The sequence below is a fragment of the Lepisosteus platostomus genome, chromosome 10 (assembly GCF_059453375.1).
Source record: "Lepisosteus platostomus isolate fLepPlt1 chromosome 10, fLepPlt1.hap1, whole genome shotgun sequence".
Classification (NCBI taxonomy): domain Eukaryota; kingdom Metazoa; phylum Chordata; class Actinopteri; order Semionotiformes; family Lepisosteidae; genus Lepisosteus; species Lepisosteus platostomus.
Window position 1 is genome coordinate 442,775 of NC_142620.1, and position 26,123 is coordinate 468,897.

General features: G+C 39.4%; 1 protein-coding gene across 4 annotated transcripts in view; it reads left to right on the plus strand.

Annotated features, from left to right (window-relative positions):
* Positions 1–235: 235 nt before the first annotated feature.
* The window catches only part of dicer1 (dicer 1, ribonuclease type III), a 31,531-nt gene continuing 5,643 nt past the window's right edge, over positions 236–26,123 (plus strand). Inside the window, exons 1-28 of one of the 4 annotated variants that reach the window (XM_088647383.1) lie at positions 236–436; positions 6,891–6,948; positions 7,213–7,321; positions 7,599–7,785; positions 8,659–8,821; positions 9,393–9,523; positions 9,704–9,838; positions 10,708–10,868; positions 11,186–11,354; positions 11,651–12,123; positions 12,384–12,516; positions 12,611–12,853; positions 12,971–13,125; positions 14,975–15,107; positions 15,572–15,647; positions 16,358–16,497; positions 16,713–16,892; positions 18,062–18,275; positions 18,585–18,738; positions 19,823–20,005; positions 20,134–20,239; positions 20,388–20,563; positions 20,686–21,484; positions 22,477–22,629; positions 23,291–24,140; positions 24,627–24,895; positions 25,378–25,540; positions 25,760–25,835. In XM_088647383.1, the coding sequence (XP_088503509.1) occupies positions 7,672–7,785; positions 8,659–8,821; positions 9,393–9,523; positions 9,704–9,838; positions 10,708–10,868; positions 11,186–11,354; positions 11,651–12,123; positions 12,384–12,516; positions 12,611–12,853; positions 12,971–13,125; positions 14,975–15,107; positions 15,572–15,647; positions 16,358–16,497; positions 16,713–16,892; positions 18,062–18,275; positions 18,585–18,738; positions 19,823–20,005; positions 20,134–20,239; positions 20,388–20,563; positions 20,686–21,484; positions 22,477–22,629; positions 23,291–24,140; positions 24,627–24,895; positions 25,378–25,540; positions 25,760–25,835 (5,549 nt within the window). In that variant the 5' untranslated portion in view covers positions 236–436; positions 6,891–6,948; positions 7,213–7,321; positions 7,599–7,671. Of the gene's footprint in view, positions 437–5,515; positions 5,721–6,890; positions 6,949–7,212; positions 7,322–7,598; positions 7,786–8,658; positions 8,822–9,392; positions 9,524–9,703; positions 9,839–10,707; positions 10,869–11,185; positions 11,355–11,650; positions 12,124–12,383; positions 12,517–12,610; positions 12,854–12,970; positions 13,126–14,974; positions 15,108–15,571; positions 15,648–16,357; positions 16,498–16,712; positions 16,893–18,061; positions 18,276–18,584; positions 18,739–19,822; positions 20,006–20,133; positions 20,240–20,387; positions 20,564–20,685; positions 21,485–22,476; positions 22,630–23,290; positions 24,141–24,626; positions 24,896–25,377; positions 25,541–25,759; positions 25,836–26,123 lie in introns of those variants that run through there. The other 3 variants (XM_088647384.1, XM_088647385.1, XM_088647386.1) reach the window with 3 other exon arrangements.

A 26,123-nucleotide genomic window follows, 5' to 3' on the forward strand; every position in this document is an offset into this window, starting at 1 on the left:
GCCCAATCGGGGCGTGTCGCCAGACGGTTTCTGGAAAAAAATGACGCGGGCAACGTTCTGCAGGGAATTTAACACGCACAGATGAGCGAAGGGGACGCAGTGTACAAGGCGCGCTCTGATTGGGCAGTATGCCATGTATAACCTTTGCCCCCGGTAAAATCACCAATCGAATGTCTCGTTTCATGTGTTTCTTCCTCGGCGACAAAGCTAGATTTCGTATTCGTAACTTCTTGTGCGCAATGTCCGGGTGGCACTGATGCGCTGTGGAAATGGGGGCAGTTAACGTAATGTGCGTAGTGGTTGTCAGTGCAGTCTCGGGCCCAGGTGAATGGGAGTATCGTGGATTAATCTGACAGCGGCAGGAGGGAATGGCGAAAAGAGTAAACACACAACAGACGTTTTTCTGCAAGGCGCTGAACTAAGGGCGTTTCATTAGGTAAGCAAGAGAGTATTTCTGGAAAGGGGATTGGGTTTGAGTGCTGTTTCGAGTGTTTTTGCGTCGTTTGCACGGAAAGGTGAAATGTTTGCTCGCACACACAAAGAATCAGAATGCAGTCGTGCCTGTAAAAACAGAGCGTAAACACACGTCGAGGTGGTCTGGACTCCTTGCTCGTTTTGCACGTCTGTCTCTTAGCACTTTATTTGTGGGACTAGGTCGTCCCATCAACGCAAACATGCAGTTATAATCTCCAGACCGCCTCCCGGGGACCACAGACTGATCAGGCCAGCTTTCTTTCCTTCAACACATGGCGTTATTGTGTTCATGTCTTCAGGGTAACAGACTTTAAAAATAATATTTATATATTTTATTTTTAAAGACCAAGATTCTTTTACAATAGGAAGCCTGTGTTCCCAAGTCTATAACAGTTTTTTTTATTAAATCGGTTTAAAATAGTGATATACTTTGTTTTAAAAGGCCAAGGTCGCGTTGAGGCCTAGTCTGCTTTACCATTTCTGTGTATTTTTTGTATTTCTTTTTCTGGATGATAACGCAACCGATCTGCTGTGTCAGATATTTAACTATCACCCAACGGTATGAATGTGGAGGGTCGGTCCCTAATCGCTTTTTCACTGGTTGGTGATAAGGGCATTTTCTGTTTTTCCTCTGCACTTTCAAGCCACGTTAATGGAACTTTGTTTTAAAGAGGCTTTTCTCCGTTTTTAATGTAGGGAGTCCCTCAAAGCCGATTTTTCAAATAGTTTGTCAAGCTATGTATGTCCATAACAAAACCGGATAGACGTCGTAGTAAATGGAGCTTGGACGTTTTTACTGTATTGCTTCCAGACGTGTTGGGAAGCATAATGTACTCATGAATGTTTATACAGTGCTTTGTACCAATGCTCGCTCAAAATTTTCATGCTGCCCCCCGGCTCTTTTAACAGGTAACGTTGAAATAGTTGTTATATTTTTGACAGTTTGTGTTTACCTTGTGGTGTGTAGAGTGCAATCAGTTGTGGAAAAAATCAGAATGCTGGTCCTTACCTTCTCCACAGGTATTCACGAAACCATGTGCGTTTCTCGGTTATCTGGATATGGAAGTAGTTTATTTCTTTGGCTGTTTTTTTCTTAGTGAGGAGAGTACTGTATGTTGTATGGAGCCATGTGCGTTAACATTCTTTGTTAAAAAAGAATGATGATCAGATTTCTAGCTCATGTCTTCAGGAGCTAAGTGACTTCGACTTTTCCTCCCTGCTGAGAAACTTGAGATGGGTTACATTACCCCCTCAGAAATGTTTTCCAGGTACAGTGGTGTGTCTGGAATCAGGAGTGTCTGTTATGATGAGCTTCACCAGACCCGAAACAAAGACATTTTCTGTTCAGATAAACACACAGTCAGCCAATTGCAGGCTTAAAATGAAACAGATTTTGACAACCCTGTTTTGTGGATTAGGCTCTGCATCTCATGCTTTGATCTGGATTTACTTACTTGGATGTTTTTGGCTGAGATCTTGTTTAGGTTCTTTTTACCCCACAACACAGGTGGCATTGCATCTGCCATGCTTCATTAAGAAGTGATTCCAAGCACAGTCACCCTGGTTTTGTAACACTTTGCAGGGCAAGTTTGTTGTGGGTGTGCTCCACTGGGGACAAAAGTACATAAACAGCCAGAAAAAGTTCACTCCCCAGTGACACTTAGACTCTGAGTGGTGTCTGGATTACAGTATGGTAATATGGTCAAAGTAGTTATTAAGATATTACTGCAACTGATATATACTGCAATTTCCCTCACGGGATCAATAAAGTATCTATCTATCTAAGATAGATGAAAGCATTATAAAAAAGGTATCTTGCACAATGTAGTGTTCCAAAAAGAAGATGTTATTTATTTTCTCAATCATAAAAATACACAGTTAATATAAAAGCAAAATACAAGCAAGTAGTATAGCACAGCTGTTTTCTTACTCGTTCTGTATCCACTACTCCTCTCGCCATTCTGGTAACTAACTCCAGTGGTCTTCTGGCAAGACATAGTCTTTGCAGCTGCACTTCTAAATATTGTTCTACAAACAAGAATGTTACAAATCTCAGTATTAAATTACAATAAGCGCTATAAACATTTAAGTAGCATTGTAATTTGTCCCCATAAAGCCCTTTAAAATGTGGAATTGCATCTTGCCTGGATTTACCTTTTCTGCTAGAGATGGGTAAATGTCTAACTTGGATTGTAAACTTTTCATAAACATTCAGGATATAAAAGAATCAAGTCTTTTTCTTTTGTGCAAAAAAAAAAGCACCTGCTTAGAGGTAAAAGTACTTAGCTGAATGAGTACTGCAAGTGTTAGTTACACTTGTAAAGCATGTGCTCTTTCTTGTCCTATCTGGCATTTGACTCTGTGGAGCTAGCTTACCACAGTATATCATAGTTGTAGTTGACCTTAATATTTTTCCTAGAAATGAAAGTGCCTTTAGAAATGTCTTTAATATCATTCAGATGAAATCAGCAAATGCAGTACGCATTTTAAAGCTTGAGCTAATGATATTTGACTTTGTGTAATTAAAACATTACTCAGTCATTTGTAATTATTTCTGTTGGTTTCATGAACAGCTGTCAGTTTAATCAAAAGAGTGCTGGTATGGAGGGTGAAAGGAAACATATGTCAAGCAAATGTTGCTGAGTTCAGTGGAGCTATTTTATTCCTGACATTAAAATATTTATTGGAATAACTTAGATGTGTATATGTGTTCTACATAGTGCAAGTAAGCCCTTTTTTCCACAGAGAAAAAAAGGAAAGGTTATTTTTTTTCATTTTCTTTCTTTTTCATTCTTTTTTTTAAATACTTTTGCCCAGAAAGGAGCGATATGATGTAAAATAATCTACTCAGACAAGTACTTTAATCACGATTCCCTAACTGAATGGAAGTCCAACCTGACCAAATTGTTGTTTGCATCTGAACTGAAAGTTATTATAAGAAGCAAAGGAACAAGTAATATGTTTATTCCATGCTGAAAAAGAAGAAAGAAAACACAATTTTTCGGCCGTGGAGCCCTCTTCAGGTTTCTGAAGAAGGCTTCAGACCTGAAGAAGGCTCCACAGCCGAAACGTTGTTTTCTTTCTTCTTTTTTCAGCATGGAATAAACCTATTACTTGTTCCTTTGCAGCCTAGGCATGCTGACACAGCTACCCACCTGAGTTATTTTAAGAAGTGCTGGTTAACCCCTTTACATTACTAGAATTGCTTAGAAATTCTTTACCCATCTGAAACCCCAGTGAGGCTGTAATAGTGGTCATTGAAATCTGCACATTCCTGATAAAAATGTCATTATAATACCAGAAAAGAAACTGACACTGGCGTCTTCTGCTGTGGGTGTTGCTGTTGAAGAGCTGGAGAGCTGGGTTGTGGAGGAAGCTCTGCAACATTTTCTTCCTTCCTGAGAGGCTATATTAGCAGCAGCTCACTGTATTGATGAACATAATTGGAAACGTGTGCATTGTTACACCTACTGACAGCCAGTCTGTGCTTACTGGTGACCATTTAAGCATTGAGCTTTATTAAGAGATCAGGCACTCTAAGACATGTTCACACCTAAGTATATTTAGGTGTTAAACTTGTTGAATTTATGAGTAGGAAATGATTTTTCTTTAAAGAAGGTGGTGCTCCATCTCATAATTTTTATAATTTTCATTAGCTGATGTTTTTATCCATGGCATCTTACATTTGTGCTCATTTAAACAGTTGGGTGTTTTACTAGAACAATTACCTTGCTTAAGGCTGAACAACACTGTCACCATAACCAGAACCCTGACCCCTGCACCACACTGTTTTCCTTTAGCTGTGTGTTTGTGAGTATCATTTACTGAGCTAATAATCTTTCCTACAAAATGTTATTTTCTTCATAAATTGATTTGATGAAATCCTGAATTTTGCAGACATTTACATTAATTTGATTTTTGGGGAATTATGCAGCAATTAAACTACCCTATTTTAAGTAAATATATACAACCATTGTATATGTGTAGATTTGTTTTGCATTAGAAGTGCTGTATATTAAGTGGACTTTAAAAATGGCACATTTGTATCAAGGTTGGATGAACATCATAACTGGAAATGAGTGGAAATTTACATATACTTACTAGTCAAGCTCTAGCTCAAAATGACTATTCAAATACACTTAAGTTTAATGCAACACTGGAAAAATCAGCAATGGAAAAAGTGTGGAAGTCAGTAAAGACTAACCTGTCTGGCAGATGGGCTGAGCAGGTGTGATGTATTTTTCCTGAATATATCTATTCCTTTGGAAGCTAGGGATTTAGACTGGGGAAAAATGACTACTAGTACAGCTCAGAAGTTTACAAAATCTGTCTGTTGCTTTTTTAGTAGTACGTCTCTGCTGCAGCTGAATGTGCTTCTAGCCGTCAGGGTTATTTGAAGTGATTTTTCCCTTAGCTGATCTTGAGATAGAAATAAAATGCTTTAGTGTCAGAGCTCAGTCTGTCTCAGATTTTTTGTTTTCCTGTAGCTGATTCTGATTTAAGCCTGTTGTGAGATGGTGTTTCTAGAATTTGTTTTTGAGCTGTGGTGTGTAGATGTAGAAATGTCTGACTAGTGAGAAGCTGTGCAGTTGTGGTGAATGTGTGGACAAGGAGAGAGAGGCGGAAGGTGTTTTCTCCGCCACCATTTTCACTGCTGAAAACAAAAGCTTTCCTCTGTCGTCTTGTGTATGATTCCATCTGCATCCTCGTCTTCTAGCTGGGGCTGGTAGCAGTGTGGTGGATGTAGTGCTTTACTTTCCACACCTCATGCAAAAAAGGAGCTGAAAATGGTTTGAGGATACATAAGCCAGACAAAATTGTTGCTTTTCGTGTTTTCTTCGTGCATTCTTGCTTGCATTCAGATTCAATTGCATTCAGATTCCTGGTGTGGAGCATATGTGGAGCATCGTGCAGCTCGGAAGTGATTGCATGAATAATTCCTCCTCATCGTTTCCACCTTCCTGCCTCGCTCTCTCCCAGCCCTGTGTGCATTCTTTGCCCTTGGCAGAGTGTTATTTTCTGTTTGTGTGTCTGTGCGTGAGGCTGGCCTTGCCGTAGTTGACAACAGAAATGGCTGCACAGGGTCATGTTCAGTGCTGCAGTAGCTGTTCCCTGTCAGCACCGTCGTGGAGCAAGAAGCAGGCAGCAAAATCTCAGCTGGCTTTGGCCTCCAGACACTGAAAGTCGCCTGTCTGCACTGGAGAGCCTTTGTCCGATGTCTTGCTTGGAACAATTGAAATGCAAATGTGGGTTTAACCCGGTTAAACTCGCTGTTTTGTTGTAGAACTTGACTGGGTCTGTGGTATGTGGCCTATCTGGCTAAAAGTTATCCTCAGGATTTAAACGGCCCAGAATACTTCTAGTGATTGCAATTAGTTGTGTGAAAAGCAAAATGGAGCTTGTGGACACAAGACTTTAGGTGTAAAAAATTTAGTGATTTTTTTTTTCATTAAAAAAGAGACACGTTATTTATTTTTCCATTTTTTTGTATGGTCGATGATTGTGATCTCTCACTGCATATACATGTCGATGCACTTTCTCCTTACAGATGTAGGAGTGTGGCACAACAATGGCTGCTGTTCTCTGCAGAAAGCTCTGGTGACAGTAGTCATGCACAGCTTTCTGCTCCATTACAGACTTCAGAGGTTAAGATCAAAATTCGCTTAAAATCTTAACCTTCCATCCAGAATTCAGAATATTTAGAATATTTAGGGAGATCTCGGTGAAGTTTACATTTTGTGTTGAACAGCAGTGTTTAAATCTGTTGTCATTGTCCTGTGTAACAGAATTTTGTACATCTTTTTTTCTAGCCCAATTCAATTTTCTGTGTATTCTATCTGCCTGTAACAAGGTTGTAAATTACCTATTAAATGCCAGGACATTGCAGAATATGAATTTTTTTTTTACATTGCTGAGATAAAAGGAGAAAAAAAAGAAGTGATCCGGAAGGGGTTTTCCAGTTCATTAGTTAAATTAGTTTTAATCATCACATTTGGCAGAGTGCATGAAGTGTTTTTGTACTGCATATGTATGCATTTCTGATCACAAAATGAGTAGTTTGTTTTACATGTAAAGAACCAACAGCTGTAAAGGGAGAAGTCTAATATTTATTTTCTTGTATATAGTCATTCTATTAAAATAACTTGTTTAAAATCTTCTTTTAATTAACATACAAGGCAGGGAAAACATGATTAGGCAATTCCAGAGCAAAGTGGAATAAATGGTTGCTGTTTAGGCTGTGTTTTTGCAAGTTATGAACTGTATCACAACTGCCCAGGCTTTTAATGATTAACATTAGCTAAAGCAAAAACAAAGGCTGCTGTGTTTCAGCAGTAAAAAGTTGCTTGATGGAAACTTTACTACTGAATGTGTTTGATTCTCTGCTGTGCTGATTCTTTTCTACTGCTTCTCTGCAGTGCAAGAAAAGTGTACCAACTTCTCAGGCTGGACCAGTGTGGAACAAGAGATTAAAAGGTAAGAATGGTTTTCTTGCACCTTTTCCTGATATGTTGTATTTGTTCTGGTGGTCTTCTCATTTCTCACAGCTGTTTGGAGTTCCCCAGGAAGTCCCTGAACTTCAAACACACACTTCTGTTTTGTTCTCTGATTTAAAATATTAACTTCGGATGTTGTAAACAGTTCAGTGAGTCCCACCTTTACAGACTAACTGCAGTTTCAAGTAGTTTCATTTATTATTCATTTTCTTGTTTTGGTATTTACTTCCTGTGAATCTTTCAGGAGGCTAATATAATATTGAAGATTAATATGAGCTGACTTGAAGCAGCTGAACATGAAGCCAAAAATTCTCACTAACTGGTCGCATATTGAAGTCTCTAAAACAGAAACTGTAAGTAAACAGTTACTCTGAATATCGTTCAAACCAACAACGTATCTGAAAGTAAATTAATATAGATGTTTTAATTACAGTCATGTGAGTGTAATTTAAAATTCCGATAAATAAAAACCCATTTTAATCATAACTTTACATATGAATGATTATACATTTCTAGTTTCTGTATTGTAAAAAAATATTTTTTATCTTTCTCCATTGTGGGCCTGTTACTGTAGTTGTGTTTTTAAGAAAGTGTGCAAGTGGCCTATATCTTTGTGTTATTTCTTTCCAGTAAGCTTCATGAGGACAGAACGGAATGAGATAAACACTGGAGAGTAGAAGCCCTTGCTTTGCAATTCCTAAGCATGGCGGGACTACAGCTGGTGACCCCTGCTTCATCGCCAATGGGTCCCTTCTTCGGACTCCCATGGCAACAAGAAGCAATCCATGATAACATTTATACACCAAGGAAATATCAGGTACCTGTACATTGATTGGAAAAGCATATGGAAAAATTGTTGTTTTCTGTTTTCTGGAACCAGCACAGAAAACCAGTATTTGTCTGCTTTTTGGTTTCCCGTTTTAAGGATAAGATCGGCTTTCATTTCCATAGGCATTTTGTGCTTGCATGATATTTAAGTAGTGTATAAGAAAGTTTAATCCTGTATCGTTTTTGTGTTGTATATTGCAAATATGTATGAAACATGCTGTTTAAAAGTTGTGGTTTTGGTGGTTGGAAAGCCTGCCTTTTGCAACAAGGAAGACAAACCATCACGTCGAATTGCTCATGTAATATCTGTACCGAATGTTTTAGTACCAGTGTATATCATATTGCATCTCTGCTGAATTTAATTTTCCATTTGTCTGTTCACTCCTTCATTCTGCATTTTCTTTGTCACTATTTTTTCTGTTTGCCACTCCCACTATTTTTTATCATCAGTTTTAATTTATTTGCTAATTAAATCAGAATTTGAGTAGATTATTTTTAATCTGAGAAGCAGCCTTTTATAAGAGACCTTATCAAAAGCTTACTGGAAGCCTAAATATAAATATATCATGCCATGTGCTCCTGTTTTATTGCCTATCTGTATTGCTTTATGGGTGGGTTTCTTTTCCAAAGACTTTATAGTATTTTTACACAGCCCTGAGGTTTTTAGTTTTTCTTCCTTAGTGATCAGTTTTTAATGTGTGACCAGGGCACAATCCTAGAGTTTAGTTTATCCATCCAAAGGTGTTTGGTTCCTGTGGCGGGAACCTGTACTCTGTCCTGGCATACCTTGAGTATAAGGCGGGACTTGTATGTTTGTAAATATTGTTTTGTTTAGAGTTAATTATGAATTTTAATTTGGTAGGTTGAACTTCTTGAAGCAGCTCTTGAACACAATACTATCGTCTGCTTAAATACTGGCTCAGGGAAGACATTTATTGCAGTACTTCTAACAAAGGAACTCTCCCATCAAATCCGGGGTGACTTCAGAAAATGTGGGAAGAGAACAATTTTCTTAGTTAATGCAGGTAAGACTGTAAATGAGCCTTGTTTATCTTGTAGTAGTACCATATAAGATAAGACTTTATTGATCCCGAAGGGAAATTGATGTGTTACAGCAGCCCAGCCCAAGACAAGCAAAAACAGACATCAGAATAGACGAAAAATAAAAATACGCACAGTAATACAAAATAAATCTAAAGTAAATACATAGTTAGGTGTGCGTGAAATATGCTCATAGTCGCTGTATGAAGTACTATATGTTTTAGGCATGCAGCTAAATGTGTTACAAATAGAAGTGAAACCCAAGCATCATGAACTCAGTACTTGTTAGTAGGTATCCTGCAGATGTAAGAAGCTTTGGAACATAAAATGCTGCCATCAAGCAAAGTGTCATCTGTCCCATGTGGCTCATAGGCTCAAGGTGGAATTTAGATGCTATATTGACACTGTAGTGACTTTCTACACAAGAAGAGTGCGCTTTAGTATTGCTTCCTTTTGCCGAGTCTGGATTATAGTACGTTTTACCCAATTAGGGTGCTGCCAGGGCTGTCATGAGCACCATACATCTGTAGAGCATGTATGTTTCTCTTTTCAAAGCCTCATATGTGATTCAGCAAGCAGCCACAGTTCGAACACATTCAGATCTTCACGTTGGAGAGTACAGCAGTCTCGAAGACACTTTGCCATGGACAGAAGAGAAGTGGAATCAAGAAATGACTGAAAACCAGGTAAGATTAAAGTGTTTTTCTCTTATAGGTTCACCTTTGCAGAAATTGCCCTTTTGTCCATTAAAGAAAGTCTTTGGGGAAGACTGCTTTCTTCATAGAGATAATTCCTGCTTGTCATTGCATTATTTTTCTTTGACCTGGTTTATATAGCAAGGTTTACAAGCAAGTTTTTTTTGGCAGGTGCTTGTTATGACTTGCCACGTCTTTCTGCATGTTTTGAGAAATGGATTCTTGCCACTATCTAAAATCAACCTGCTGGTGTTTGATGAGTGTCATCTTGCAATTATGGACCATCCCTATCGGGAGATCATGAGGGTGAGTTCAAGGTGTCGCCTTTTGAGATGATAAAATGAAAGGAAGAATACATCATTAACAAGTCTGTAAATGTGCTTTTGAAGTGGCACCGCCGGTACTGCTCTGGATGTTGAAAGCTTGTGGCTGGGATTCCCCATGCGTTGTTGCAGATTAGCCTTAGCGTTGCCAGGGCCGAGGTTGAGATTGGTCAGGTAGGGCTCACTGGGTTCCCAACAAAATAACCCCTTCCTGCTACTTCCAGCTGTGGCTCTGCACTTCCTGAATCTCACCATGGGGGTTATTCCTGCTAGCTCTAAATTTAAAACAACTAATAAACCAAGGGAAGTGTGTGTTTAGCACAAAGGTTTGACTTTGTGTTTTGAAAGAAATTATATTGCGATAAGATTAACTTTTATCCTTTAATTTTCTAACTGCTTTACCCTATGAAGGGTTGCGGGTGCTCCGGAGCCTATCCCAGCAAGCAGTGGGTGCAATGCAGGATGCACGCTGGATGGCACACGAATCCATCGCATGGCACACAGACATAAACACAGACGCACACGCTCTCACACCAGGGCCAGTTCTTCCAGAAGCCAATTAACCTGCCAGAATGTCTTTGGACTGTGGGAGGAAATCGGAGCACTCGGCGGAAACCACAGACCACACACAGACTCCACGCAGATAGTGTTTGAACCCAGGGCTGTGAGGCGGCAATGCTAACCACTGTGCTACAAGGCCACCCTTAAGATTAATTTAAGTCTGCTTTAATAAATCTCTTGTGCTAGGAAGATGGTGTCTTCAAACTAAATTGAACCCACTTTTTCCCTTGACAGCTGTTCTGTAGTAGTTTTGTGTAAATACAATTACCATTTCTGTTTTTTACACTGCAGATGTGTGAGAACTGCCCATCATGTCCTCGAATCCTGGGTCTCACTGCCTCCATCTTAAATGGCAAGTGTGATCCGTCTGAACTGGAGGAGAAGATTCAGAATCTGGAAAGGATCTTGAAAAGCAGTGCAGAAACTGCTACGGACCTGGTTGTCTTAGACAGGTAGGTGGACTGCTATTTGATTGCTGTTTTAAATTGTACAGGGAATACATAATAAGCTCTGAAGTTTTATTTTGTTGTAGCTTGGTAGAATTACAGAAAAGTGCAGTAAGTACAAGCATACCTGAGATAATAAATACTTCAGGAAATGTATCGTAGTACAAAAACGTTGTAATTATTCTTTATCCTCTTAAATTATATGTGCTGTAGGAAACTCATTTGAAGGTGCAACTAACTACCCAAATGTGTGAAAGAGTCACCCAGTGCTTTTTCTGCAAATGCACAGCAACTGGTTTTTCACCTGTTTGTTCCCCTTTTAGATACTCGTCTCAACCTCGTGAAGTTGTATTGGATTGTGGACCATATGTGGACAAAAGTGGGCTGTGTGAGAAACTCTTGAATGAATTGGATGAAGCACTTAATTTTCTTAACGATTGCAACATATCTGTGCATCGTGAAGACCGAGATCCAACCTTCATTTCAAAACAGGTCAGATTCCCCTTAATTTTGGTTCTCTGTAAGTTAGTTTTAGCACAATAACAATTCTTTTTTTTCTGCACATTTAATGATTTCCTTAATCTTTAATAATGTTCATATTAGGTGACTTGTGATATGATCCTAAAATAAAGTACTATAATTATGGAAAAGTGGAACAATTTGCTATGCACATGAAAATTTCTGTCCTGCCCTTATATATGAGAGGTTATAGTCAAAATAATCTGTCTTTCCATCGCCTGGGGTGTTTTATTCATGGGTGCCCTTTGTGCCGTTGTGTCTGTGTCCAGGTGTTGAGTGACTGTCGAGCAGTGCTGACGGTTTTGGGGCCGTGGTGTGCAGATAAAGCAGCTGGGATCATGGTGCGGGAGCTCCAGAAATACATTAAGCACGAGCAAGAGGACTTGAACCGGAAATTCTTATTGTTTACAGACACTATTTTGCGGAAAATCCATGCACTCTGCGAAGAGCATTTCTCACCTGCCTCACTTGACCTGAAGTTTGTGACCCCAAAAGTAATTAAGCTGCTTGAAATCTTGCATGAGTACAAGCCCTTCGAGCGGCAGCAGTTTGAGAGCGTCGAGTGGTACAACAACAGGAACCAGGACAACTATGTTTCCTGGAGCGATTCTGAAGATGAGGATGAGGATGATGAGATTGAAGATAAAGAGAAACCTGAGGCCAATTTTCCTTCCCCTTTCACCAACATTCTCTGTGGGATCATTTTTGTAGAAAGGCGCTACACTGCGGTTGTCTTAAACAGGTGAGACTGTTTGAAAAATGGTTGAAAAAACTGTTTTGCTGTATATGCTTATGGTATTTACACCAAGTAACAACACATGGATGAATACAGATCTAACTTCTGATAATGTTCTTCTGGGTTTTAAATGTGACCTGCTGCTTTGGTTACTCTTGTAATGTTCCTGTCATCAGAATCTTTTTTTCAGGTCCTTATAGCAAGTTTGTGTTACGCACGAGTCCTTTGTGGCAGTGAGATGTGGATTGCTGTTTTCTTCTTTCCAGGCTCATAAAGGAAGCTGGCAAGCAGGATCCAGAGCTTGCCTACATCAGCAGCAATTTCATAACTGGGCACAGCATTGGCAAGAACCAACCTCGAAATAAACAGATGGAGGTGGAGTTCAGAAAGCAAGAAGAGGTAAGAAGGCTGTGCCCAATAGGCATGCTGATCCAGAAATATGCTTATCGTAACTGGATGATCCAGTTTACCCAATTCTTTGTTGTTTTATTAGGTTCTTCGGAAATTTCGCGCTCATGAGACCAACTTGCTTATTGCAACCAGTATTGTGGAGGAGGGTGTTGATATTCCGAAGTGCAATTTGGTGGTTCGCTTTGACTTGCCAACAGAGTACCGCTCCTATGTGCAGTCTAAAGGCAGAGCGAGGGCTCCTGTCTCCAACTACATAATGTTGGCAGACACCGAGAAAACGGAAACATTTGAAGAGGATCTCAAAACCTACAAAGCTATAGAAAAGGTAAAAAGTGCCCGAGATTACTGTTGTTCTTAAGGAGGTTAATTTGACTTGCAGGGGAGAGTGAATTCTGGTTTGCACATAGAACGTGAGTGTAAAATGCCTGTTTCCAATTCTCAGATTCTGAGGAATAAGTGCTCAAAGTCAGCAGATTGCAGCGAGTTTGAAATGGAACCTGTCCTGGATGATGATAACATTTTACCCCCTTATGTGCTGAGATCTGAAGATGGAGGCCCAAGAGTTACTATTAACACAGCCATTGGTCACATCAACAGGTAATATTCAAATTATTCCTTCTAACATCATTCAGAAACCAAACAGAAATATTTGTAACCATAGATGTGTATCTACAGATTGAAAGCAGAAAATGATTAAACGTTGTTTTTAATTTTTAAAATGATCACATTGACAATTATATGCTAAAAATATTATACAGTGTCGGCACTGTGGTAAACAATAAAATGAATTCATCGTAGTAAATATTCAGCTATTCACCTTAGTTACATGTTATACTATAATGTCAGATTTGTTTAAATTGTTCTCATCTATACCATGAACAAAGACTAAATTTGATGTTTAAGGATATAAGCAAACTTGAAGATGGAAAACAACTGATCTAAGGATCTCATTTAGCAGTTTCTTGAAATTTTTGGCTTCCAGACACCTCTTTACCTCCCCTTAGCTTTCACTTTTGACCTCTGTTTTGTCTTCCACTGTTCCTAATGAAGACCACAGGATTGACTTTGTCAGTGCCATTGAGGATGCTGAATAATTGAATTGGGTATCCTGATAGTCTTCTCAGTTCAAAGACTGCTATGCTGTTGTTGCTGTACTTCTCTTTTCATGGATTCTAGTGCAGCATTTTTTATTAACATGGTGACCAGCGTTGAGTGCCATAAGAAAATCTTAATATTGCATTCACCAGTTAAAGTTTTTTGCTTTTAACTATATAACATACTCTTCCATTTACTGTTTTGTATAGTTTTTAAAGATGTTTAAAGATGAAGATGTCAAGATAAACACCTAAGAGTGTTGGAGATTTGTTTATCTGAAGTGCTTCTATTCTGTGTAACACTTCTGCCTCTTCAATGCTAATATAATTTAACATTGACCTTTGTCTTTGCTCAAGAAAACATTTTGGCTGTAAAGCCTCTTCAGGTGCGAGGAAGCTTCCAGCCAAACATTGTTTTTGTCTTTCCTTTGACTAAGCCTCTGTTCCACACTTATTCATGGTCTGCATTCCTGAAATTGTAAACTTTTCTTTTGACTCTACCTGTAAAATTTCGTCCGTTCTTTCCTCACTCTGTTAGTTGTTTGAAACTGCAAAATCAATGCTTTGTGCCCTTGTGTGTTCTTCAGTGTATTTGTCATGTGCACAAGTGCAGTGAAATGCTTATTTGCATGTATGCTCCGAAACAGACATTAAGGAAACTCCAAAACAATATAGAACTTAAAAAATACAAATCAGACAAGCAGTGCGAGAAGAAAAAAAAATGTATTCGATATCCTTTCTCTCTTTTTGTCAGGTTTTTATGTTTCCAATTACATTGTAATCTCCTGTTAAAGTAGTAGCTTTTAATTGCTTGATTAGCTTGATTGTTTCCTAAATACTTATTGGTTTTAGATATAAGCACTTAATATCAGGTTCTTTGATACTTTGTTTTCCCTGGGGTTCTCTTTTTGACTCTACTCCTGATGTATCTCTCATGCACATTTACTCAAGTTTCTACCCTCTGCCCATCTATTTTAAATGGCTTTAGAATTTCTCTGTAAATATGTTATAAGTGGACCTTCAGTCTTGATCTTTTTCAGTCTTTCAATCTTTTTCCCATTTGTTTTCCTCAATCTAAACAGTTCACTACTTAAAATAATTAATGTGGACATGTGTTTTAAAAGCTGTGATTAAAGTGTATGTAACTGCCAGACAACTCTGGGGGCAGCTCTGCCTTGCTCAAACAAGCAAACATTTTGCTCAAACTCACATACTGAGTAGTTCCATCATATTGAAATAGACTGTGTAGTGATTCTGCTGTTTGCCCTTTACAGTTAAATTGTGTAAGGAGTTTGTGCATGTGATTATCAACAGTAACTGAACTGATGTGCTTCTGTTCTTTTCTTTAATAGGTACTGTGCCAGGTTACCTAGTGATCCATTCACTCACCTGGCACCAAAGTGTAAAACAGTGGAGCTACAGGATGGGATGTATCAGTCTACTCTTTACCTTCCCATCAACTCTCCTCTCAGAGTTCCAGTTGCTGTGAGTGCCAAACTTCACAAATTACTGTATGCAACCTGTCCCTGCCTTAACAGTTTTTAGAAGTGGAATACAATACTTTAGTAGGATTTGTTTTAAATCTATTTCCATAGCCTTTAAACTATCAGGTATGAAATTAACAATGACTATTGCCCGATGCCTGGTGAGGGAACTGAGCTGCAGGCTGCCATTCACTGATGCATTAACTGAGGTTGTGCAAATTCTTTTAAAAAATCTCAGTAGCTTTCTAGTTCATTACTTAAACATTATACTTTTACCTTTTTAAAAGGTTTTCCAAGTGTTTGAACTTCCCACTTAATATCTAAGTCTGACTCTTGAAACTTAAACTGTCAGTATCTTTGTTGATAGTTTATATAAACTTATATCTTTAAATATCTTTTCGTTGGTGTAATTCTGTATGCAGTAGAGGAATACCTGTGTTTCAACTGCTGATATTTTCTTCCTAGGGGCCCAAAATGAATTGTGCAAGACTAGCTGAGAAAGCAGTTGCCCTTGTCTGCTGTGAAAAATTACACAAAATAGGTAAACAGACATCTGGGAGTATTAATTGTTGGTAATGATGATTCATATATTTTTAACTTGTATAAATGATTATGCAAAAATGTCAATTATATGAATCTGCGAAAGACCAGATTTGATTAAAAGTAAATGAGTGATGTTCCTTAGTATTGTCCAGATACAGACTTATATTCACTAAAAACTTTATTACCTATTTAAGAAATGTGCAGTACCTATTTAGCAAAGTAGCGAATGGTGCCTATTTTGATATTACATTTCCATCAACATATACTGAAATAAACAGTGGCTTTATATCTGTTGTGAATGAAGACAGTACAAGCATAAAAAGGCTTTTAGAGTTCCTCTCCTAATTTCGCTTTGCTAATATCCCTAACAGAAGAGTAATGTATTGCAGTTGTCTTCTGAGATGACCAGGAACAGTTTGTGAGCCTTCAGACCTGTTTAGCACGGTTAATCCTGGGCTATGTGCTTTTATCAGGTAGCAAGAAAGAACTTTTCAATAGCTGTTTTATAAATGTATAGTATTCCATTGTTCAAACAGTAGCATTGGGTTTGAGTCTTGCACTGTGTGATCTCAGCTTTAAAAGTGCAAAACTCCATCGGACTCCTTTGGGGTAATGCAAGAATAACCATTCCCTGTGACTGCACTGCCATGAGTAACTCTTGTTTGGCGGAGTCACTGAGTATATCCATGTGCCTCTCTTTTGCACAAGGTGAGCTGGATGACCATCTGATGCCGGTGGGGAAGGAGACTGTGAAGTACGAGGAAGAGCTGGATTTACACGATGAGGAGGAGACAAGTGTTCCAGGGAGGCCAGGATCCACCAAGAGGAGGCAGTGTTATCCGAAAGCTGTTAGTATAGTTAGCTGGATTTCTGCACATTTTCAAGCTTCTCATGATTACTTCATACTACCTGGGGCTTCAAGCTTTGGCAGGAATTTGTTGTTGTTAAAACTTTAAATTAACGAAATGGCTAGAAACTGATTGGCTTGTTTGTGTATCCAATTTATTTTTCAGCGTCTTAAGAAATATTGCTTGTAACCTTTTCTCCCCTACCGTCCAAACAGATTCCAGAGTGTCTGAGAGCCAGTTATCCAGTTCCTGAGCAGCCCTGCTACCTGTATGTGATAGGGATGGTTCTCACCACTCCTCTTCCTGATGAGCTCAACTTCCGTAGGAGGAAGCTCTATCCTCCAGAAGACACCACCAGGTGTTTCGGAATATTAACAGCCAAACCAATACCTCGGGTAACTATAACATTTCATTTTATTATTACTATTACATTATACCTTGTAGCTTAAATCACAGAATTCAGTTATACTTTTAAATGTTAGTCCAAGACAGTCCAAGTCTGGTGCAAAGGAGACATATTTGTTTCTGGTTTTCAGTAGACACCTTATATGTTAATAACGTAATTAAACTACTAAAGTGAATACGAAGTGAGCACCAGTGTTCTGTGTTAGTCAGCTGCTAATTGAAACTTGTCTCTAACACTGGTACGAACCTGCCACTCCAGGACTCGTAGTACTCCAGTGGAGTAGTTTAACAAGCACTGATTAGGTGGTTCAGTCTTCAGCATTTTTAGCTTCTGTTTAAGTACTGAAAAAACTTTAAGGCTCATTAGTGTTTTGTGTGTGTAGTGATTTAAATAGGTTAGCAGTTGCTATTGAATGAAATGTTTTTCTTCTTCTGGAGCTGACGTTGGATTAGTTTAGCACATTTTAAATCCTTCACGCACCACTTCTGAAAACCTATTTTCCAGGGACAGGCTTGCCTGGTTTAGCTGCAGTTCTACAGTCAGCATCTGTCAGTACCTTCTAATGTTTCAGCATAACATTCCTACTCAGCTGATGTGGGCCTTCACAAGTTCTGATTTTTATTCCTTCCAAAAAGGAAACTTCTCCCTTCCATGTATCGGAAATTGAATTTTCCAAGAAGTGTAATGTGTATCTAAATGACGCATTTCTGCCGTACTTTAATCTGTTGTCAATGACCAAGAATACAGCAGAGTGGAACAATGCACAAAATTAAACATAAATGACAGGCTGCATAACTGTCTAAATACAATATTGTGTAACATGACCCAAAGAAACAGATAAACATATGAAGGGTCGTATCATTATAGGAAACATGGCAGCTTTTCAGTCCATTCTAACTTTAGATTTCTGAATGTGAGAATCTTTCAAAGTTGCAGAGGTTACTTAAACAATATAGACAACAGTTTTTAAAGTTATAGGATGATGAATACCTTCTATGTTTTCTCCACTTGATTCACAGATGGCTTCAAATTACCCTTGTATTGTTTTTTTTAAGTGGAGACATTACTGTGGTAAAAGGATCACTTAAGCCTACGTCTTTACTTGAGATTGTTGTTCGTAGGAGAATCCTCAAAGTGTGTTGTTGTTGTCCTGTTCAGATCCCTCACTTCCCAGTCTACACTCGTTCAGGAGAAGTCACCATATCCATTGAGCTGCAGAAGTCTGGCTTCACCCTCAGTGCCCAGCAGCTGCAGCTCATTACCAGGCTCCACCAGTACATTTTCTCCCACATTCTTCGTCTTGAGAAACCTGCACTAGAGTTTAAACCTACAGAAGCTGATTCAGCCTATTGTGTTCTACCTCTTAATGTTGGTAAGTGCTTGGAATAAAATAAAGTGGAGCCTATCCTCTTCCTTGGAGATAACGGGTCTGTTTCCCTATGTCCCTGTGAGTGTCTGAATAAGCTCCGAGGTTCAGTCAGATATCCGTCTTGCATTTTGACATTATAGAATGCTTTTTAGGAGACGGAAAATAATGTTCGAGCATAACAGATACTTGTGAAACAGCTTTTTCTTTTTTTTTCTAGATCTGAATAACAGACTGTTGAGAGAATGGTATATATTAGCTGGTTACCTGATGCACATTTTTAGTAAGTTTTGAATTTTGTGTTTTTTCCATCAGTTGATGACTCTAACACTTTGGACTTGGACTTCAAGTTCATGGAAGATATTGAAAACTCTGAAGCACGTATTGGCATTCCTAGCACACAGTACACAAAGCAGAACCCTTTCACTTTCAGACTGGAGGACTACCAAGACGCAGTTATCATTCCAAGGTAGGCCGAATGTATAGAAAATCTGTTTTTTCCAGTTTGGCTTATTCAGTCCATGAAAATGACGTTTAGTGTTGCAATTGCCCAGGAACCCCGATGGCCTTGATTTCTCTGGTTTTTAGGTATAGCGAAGTTCTCCTCTGTTTGAGAAGGCAAACTGCCTATGCCCTGCTGGGATCAGGCTGGCACTTTCCAGCTGAGCCATACAGAGCTTCCTCAGACAGCTGCGAGTTGCTCTACATCAAAAGCTAGCCTCCCTTCACGGGAGAATACAAGGCCCCTGAGGTCAGTGGGAGTGGCTCAGCTGGTAAATTTGCTTTGCCAACTGGAGGCTGAGCTCTGTGATCCAGGCTTCGAGGGTTGCCTTGCTTGCAGCCTGGGACCAGGATTCCCAGCGGGGCAGCGTGGGATTAGGGTGGTGAGGGATGCACCTGAGCTGAATTTACTGCATGGGGCTGTGTTTCCTCTTACGTGTCAGAAGACAAGTGGCTTGAAGGTGGGCTAGTCTATGGAAGTGAAGGCAGACTCATCCTTGTTCCCCATGCATGGTTGTGGTGTTCGTAGCCATTCAACCTAGACACATTTGGTGACTCAAAATAAATACCATCATTGTGGGGAATTACTTCCCATGTCAAAGGGCCTGTTTGAACCTTCTTTCTCTGTATTGTATTTAACTTAAACAAATAATAATAATTGCTTTCACTTACAGTATATAGTGCTTTTCTGGACACTCCACTCAAAGTGCTTTACAGGTAATGGGGACTCCCCTCCACCACCACCAATATGCAGCATCCACCTGGATGATACGACAGCAGCCATAGTGCACCAGAACACTCACCACATATCAGCATATCTTGTGGGTTCTTTACATTTATAAGCAGCAGGAGAGTAGAGTAATGAAGCAAATTGATCTTGTTTTAAAACCAAGTGCCATTGGGTGTCAATGGCACTGGTGAAATTTTTAGTAAAGCAGGGAGGAGAGTAGAGTAATGAAGCAAATTGGTCTTGTTTTAAAACCAAGTGCCATTGGGTGTCTAAATTTAATAAAAGAATCATATGCATGTTTTCTCTCTTTTCCTGCTATCAGGTATCGCAATTTTGACCAGCCTCATCGTTTCTATGTAGCAGATGTCTACACTGATCTTACACCCTTGAGTAAATTTCCATCTCCGGAGTATGAAACTTTTGCCGAGTACTACAAAACCAAGTACAACCTTGATCTGTCCAACTTAAACCAGCCTCTTCTGGATGTAGATCATACATCCTCAAGGTATGCAGTTAAAGAAAAGGAAAACTTTGATGTAGAAATGGTTGCATGAAGGCTTTTGGATTTTCTTGTTTATTTAAATAGAACAGAAATTTAAATGCACGATATCTTTTGCTATCCTTTCTCTTTAGATTGAACCTTTTAACCCCACGACACCTTAATCAAAAAGGTAAAGCCCTTCCTTTGAGCAGTGCTGAGAAGAGAAAAGCAAAATGGGAAAGCCTGCAAAATAAACAGGTGGGTAGTCTGCCATTGGGACGTTTCATTCAACTGATCATCACAGTTATTAAATTTGCTGCCGAGAATTGCATGTAGATCCTTATATGTATGTTTTTTAACTTCAGATAAAACGTGAAATGGACATATTCTTTTGCACATTTTTCAGATTTTAGTTCCTGAGCTTTGCGCCATTCACCCCATTCCAGCTTCCTTGTGGAGAAAAGCAGTCTGTCTGCCCAGCATCCTCTATCGTCTACACTGCCTTCTAACTGCAGAGGAGCTCCGAGCCCAGACAGCCAGTGATGCAGGTGTTGGGGTCAAAGCTCTGCCTCCAGAGTTTAGGTCTGCAGCTTCCTTTGGTTTTCCAGCCATGCTGTGTTATCTAAACTGCTAAAGCAAAATCAGCTTGTCCTTAACTTCAGTCTCTGAATAGCAGTAACGTGTTTGTGTTTAATTTGTCTCAGGTACCCTAACTTGGATTTTGGATGGAAGAAATCTATAGACAGCAAGGCTTTCATCTCAAGTCCCAGCTCTTGCATAGAAGAAAGTGAAAATTACTGTAAGCACAGCAGAACTGTAGCCCCTGAAAATGCTGCACATCAAGGTGCTAAACTAGAAGACTCCTCACCACCGAGGGGGACTCAGCCGTCTGTGAACTGCACCACACCTGTTGAGAAGTCACCTGATAAGCTACATGCACCCAACCCCTCACAAAGGAGCAGAGCTAGCAGGAACTGTCTTTGTGCTGAGAACCTCATGAATGGCACTGCTAATGACCTTAGTGGAGGCAGCAATTGCCAATGTCATCCACTGAACTCCTGCAAGAGTGACATACCTTTGCAATCAACTACCTCAGTTCCCATGCCGAACTCACGGAGCATTGAGAACCAGCCCATGCCCAGCGTTGAATGTACTCCAGGGAGTAATAAATTTGATGGACATGCTATAAAATCTACCTCAGACGGTTGCCTGGCAGTGGCAGTGACTGCAACAGCCAGTTCCTCAGCAGCACCTTTATCAGATGCTTCACACGTTTCAAAACTTGCTACCAGCCCTGTCTGCAGCGACTCCCCCAAAACCCTTGGCCCAAACCCTGGTCTCATTTTACAGGCCTTGACCCTTTCGAACGCCAGCGATGGGTTCAATCTGGAGCGGCTGGAGATGCTAGGAGACTCCTTCCTTAAGCATGCAATTACCACCTACTTGTTTTGTACCTATCCTGACGCTCATGAAGGCCGTCTTTCCTACATGAGAAGCAAAAAGGTGAGGTACAGTGCTGAACCTCTCTGCCTTAGAAACAAAAGCGGAACAGTATCTCTCAAAAGACAGGCAGCAGGTTTCACTGGTAATTAAATACTTATTAAACATGTTAGCATATAAATTATGTGCAACAGAATTGTGTCATGACAGGGAAATTTCAGACTGTTGTCTTCTTCCTTGACAGGAAGACTTTTAACTGTTTTGTAGTGCTGTGGCAGATATTCAGGTTGTCATTTTAAAAAAGTCAAGTTGTGGCTGAGCTTAACTGAAACAGAATTAAGAGCCAAATTCAACGACTTCTCATTCTGAACTTGTCAAGGTTTTGCAGGATAAGGTCTGCCGGTCAAATCTAAATAAATGTACCGCTTTTGATTTAATTGTGCTGAAAATCAATTTGGATATTGGATTTCCAGATCAATAGTAGTTGTCCCTTGTGTACTCTATCTGTATTAAACTCCTTTACTGATGGTAGAGTGGTGATTCAGCTTCTGTCTGCAAGCTTACTTCCAGGGTTGGTGACTGCCATTAAGAGCAGTCCTTCTCCTGAGGCACCTCATATATATCATATCTTATAAACCAGGGGTTTAAATAGATTTGGGAATGCTGGATATCTTTGGCCAAGTGCTTTAAGTAAATGTTCCAGGTTAATGCTGTTCAGGAAAACCACTGAAAAATACATTGCTGTCTATCTGTTAAAGAACCTGATGCTGTTTCTGGGTCACTAAAGTTTTTTGCACTGAAAGAGAAGTACAGTTCAGTTAAGAAGTAAGGTGCTGTAATTCGATCGTGTGGGTTCTTTACATTTATAAGCAGCAGAGGTGCGTTGCCAACAACTGGTGAAATTTTTAGTATCTCACACTTGTTTGTTGGCTTTGATTCCTCTTTTGATGTGGAATAAGCTAGAATAGGTGTTGGAAAGATGAGCATAGTTGTTTAAAATACCTGTGAGTGTAAATTACAACTTATATACACAACTTTTTTGTGTGTTTTTTCAGGTTAGTAATTGCAATCTGTACCGCCTTGGGAAGAAGAAGGGCCTCCCTAGTCGAATGGTGGTTTCAATTTTTGATCCACCTGTGAACTGGCTTCCTCCTGGATATGTGGTGAATCAAGACAAAAGCAGTACAGACAAGTGGGATTCAGAAGAGGTAGGCAGAGCTAAAGCTCACAATAAAGCTAAACACTAAGTCCGTTATGTTACAATTAGACTAGAGTGTTTCCATTAATTTATATCTGTTAGTGTCTGTGATGAAGAATGAATATACACTCATAACACAGCAGATGCATTGCTTGTCTATATTAGAGGAAAGCACTTACAGTATATAACTGTGTATAGAAGTGCAAACTTGTGTTAAACCACAGTGAATTTTACAACTGTGACATTACAAAATTAAGAGCCTTTTTTAGTAGTATTTTATACCATGACCGATTATTTCCAGACTTCAGTCTTGTATTGCAGTTTCTAGATTTTGTTTTCATCATAAGTGTTTTATAAAAGTTAATACTGCCTTATTTTGCATTTTCAAACCTTTACCACAAGAGGGCATTGCTTTATTCCTTTGGAATAAATTCCTTTGGAATAAATTCCTTTGGAAGGGCTTTGTATTCCTATTTCAGTGGTAGTAATTTATGCAGTTTTATGAACAGCTGTTATGTAGCTCTCCTATTTATTGTGTTAGAAAGCTAAACCAAATCATTGCAGCATGGATGTGTCCAGTTCACGCTCTTTATAATTAATCTAGTTTAATCTCTTCTGTTTATGTGCGTTAAAGATTTTTACAGATTTAACTTGCGAAAATTATTTTTTAGAACAAAGAGAATCCATTAGCCAACGGAAGGTCTGAGGAAGACTATGATGATGAGGAGGAGGGTGTTGACGATGTTGATGAAGATGATGATGACCTGATGTGGAAGGAGCCAAAAGATGAGGTCAATGTTGAGGATGATCTGGAATATTACCAGGAGCACATAAAATTCATTGATAACATGCTGATTGGTTCCGGAGCCTTTGGAAAGAAGATATCTCTTGCATCTTTCCCACCTGCAGAGCCCAACTATGAATGGAAAGCACCCAAAAAGACTTCTCTGGCAAACGTGCAGTTCTCTTCCGATATAGATGAGTTTGATTACAGCTCATGGGATGCCATGTGCTACCTCGACCCCAGCAAGGCCGGCGATGAGGATGACTTTGTGGTGGGATTTTGGAATCCATCTGAAGAGAACTGTGGGGTGGACACCGGCAAGCAATCCATCTCCTACGACCTGCACACTGAGCAGTGCATCGCGGACAAGAGCATCGCTGACTGTGTGGAGGCCCTGCTGGGCTGCTATCTCACCAGCTGTGGTGAGAGAGCCGCCCAGCTGTTCCTGTGCTCCCTAGGTTTAAAAGTACTGCCTGTGGAGAAGAAGGCTTGCAGAGACATCAGCAACACCAGCCTTCAGGCTGAGCTTGGCAAGGATCACACTAAAGACGTGGAGTATGGTTGGCTGAAAATCCCACCCAGATGCATGTTTGACCATCCAGATGCTGAACGAACCCTCAACCACCTGATTTCAGGTTTTGAAAACTTTGAAGAGAAGATCAACTACACCTTTCACAACAAGGCCTACCTTCTACAAGCCTTCACTCATGCTTCTTACCACTACAACACCATCACAGGTAAACACGGCTGCTGCTTCTGTTCTACTCTGTTGGCATCATCCACTTCATTGTAGGTTGTGCTGTGTAAGCCGTATTTCTTTAAAATGGGCATCACCTTTAATTAGTTCAATTAGGTAGCTGCCTCAGCATGGTTAGGCTGCAAAGGAACAAGTAAAGGTTTATTCCATGCTGAAAAGAGAAGAAAAGAAACACAACCTTGTGTTTATTCTCTTTCCAGCATGGAATAAACCTTTACTTGTTCCTTATTACCTTTAATTGTTAGGATTTACTATTTGCAACTGGTGTCTTTGTTTTGGACTGTGCTGACATCTAGTGGTAGAAAAGTATTAAATATTGGGGGGGAAAGCTTAAGATGGAATTTAACTGTTGCTCTCATAGAAGGACTGCAATGTCCTATGTAGAAACCCAGTACATTTCTTTATGTGACTGCTACTGTTCTCAGGCCATTGAATGATAGTTACCATTTTGTCCTTGGTCTGAAAGATTGTTACCAGCGGCTGGAGTTCCTTGGGGATGCAATTTTGGACTACCTCATTACAAAGCACCTTTATGAAGATCCGCGGCAGCACTCTCCTGGAGTGCTGACTGACCTGCGATCTGCCCTTGTCAACAACACCATCTTCGCTTCCCTGGCGGTCAAGTACGACTACCATAAGTACTTCAAAGCCGTCTCGCCAGAGCTGTTCCACGTGATTGATGACTTTGTGCAGTTTCAACTTGAAAAAAATGAAATGCAAGGGATGGATTCTGAGGTTAGTGGTTTGTCCTGCATAGGCAGCTTCGTCAAACATGTGACTGTAGTTTAGAACTTAGAAACAAGACTTTTGCATTTTAATATCTTGGGCTTGTCTTTTAGTGGCTTCCAGGTATAGGTAATTCAGTTGTGTGTATGTATCTCATTAAACAGTGTGTTCATGGATTTTTCTTCTTATTAACATACAGCTGTGTCTTCAATGCAGGATATTCAGTTATTATAAAATCTGTTTTGTATTTTTGTGATTTCAAGTGTTGTAAAATACAGTTGGATTTAATTTGTTTGAAATTGTTATCTTGGCAATGAACCTTCTTTTTTTTTACTAGCAAATTTTTGTTATGCCTAAGGGACACCATTTGAGACTACTAAAAATAAATGGTAAAAATCTGTAAATAGTGTTTTTTCTTGATGTCCCTGTAGACGTGTTGGAGGCAGTTTTTCAAAATGTGATGTTTACATTTTGCATTTTCCAAACTTTAGCTCAGACGATCTGAAGAAGATGAGGAAAAAGAAGAGGACATTGAAGTTCCAAAAGCAATGGGTGATATCTTTGAGTCACTTGCTGGTGCCATTTACATGGATAGTGGGATGTCTTTGGAGACAGTTTGGCAAGTGTACTATCCAATGATGAGGCCCCTGATAGGTAAGAAACTAAACCCAATTAAACTTGATGATGTTAAGAACGAAATCGCACTGTTCATTAGACAAGCAGTCTTCAGAAAGCTACAATTCACCATTAATAGAAAATGTCATATTGAGTAACTGTGTACCTGTAATAAAACATCAAACATCATATTCTGAATATTGTGTTTTTGTACCTCAGTAACCCATTTTTTTTAAAGTGAAATGTTTTTGTCTTTAGAAAAATTCTCAGCAAATGTTCCTCGTTCTCCTGTGCGTGAGTTGTTAGAAATGGAGCCGGAGACTGCCAAATTCAGGTGGGTGCTCTAGATCAAATAAGAGTGCACTTTATGGCCCTTGATGTAAACAGAATGTGCTTATAATTTGAACATTTGATTATTTCATAAATAGGATTATCTCATATAACTTTAAGGGCAAATAAATGTGTGGTTTATCTTAAGTTCTCGTGCCACGGTCATTCATTTATGTGGATATTCTGATACAAAAGGCACAAGTTTAAAACATAGTTAAATCAGGCCATCTGGAAGAATGATGCAGTAAAGATGTAGGAAATATTCTGAGATATTCACAGGTGTTTCTGAAAT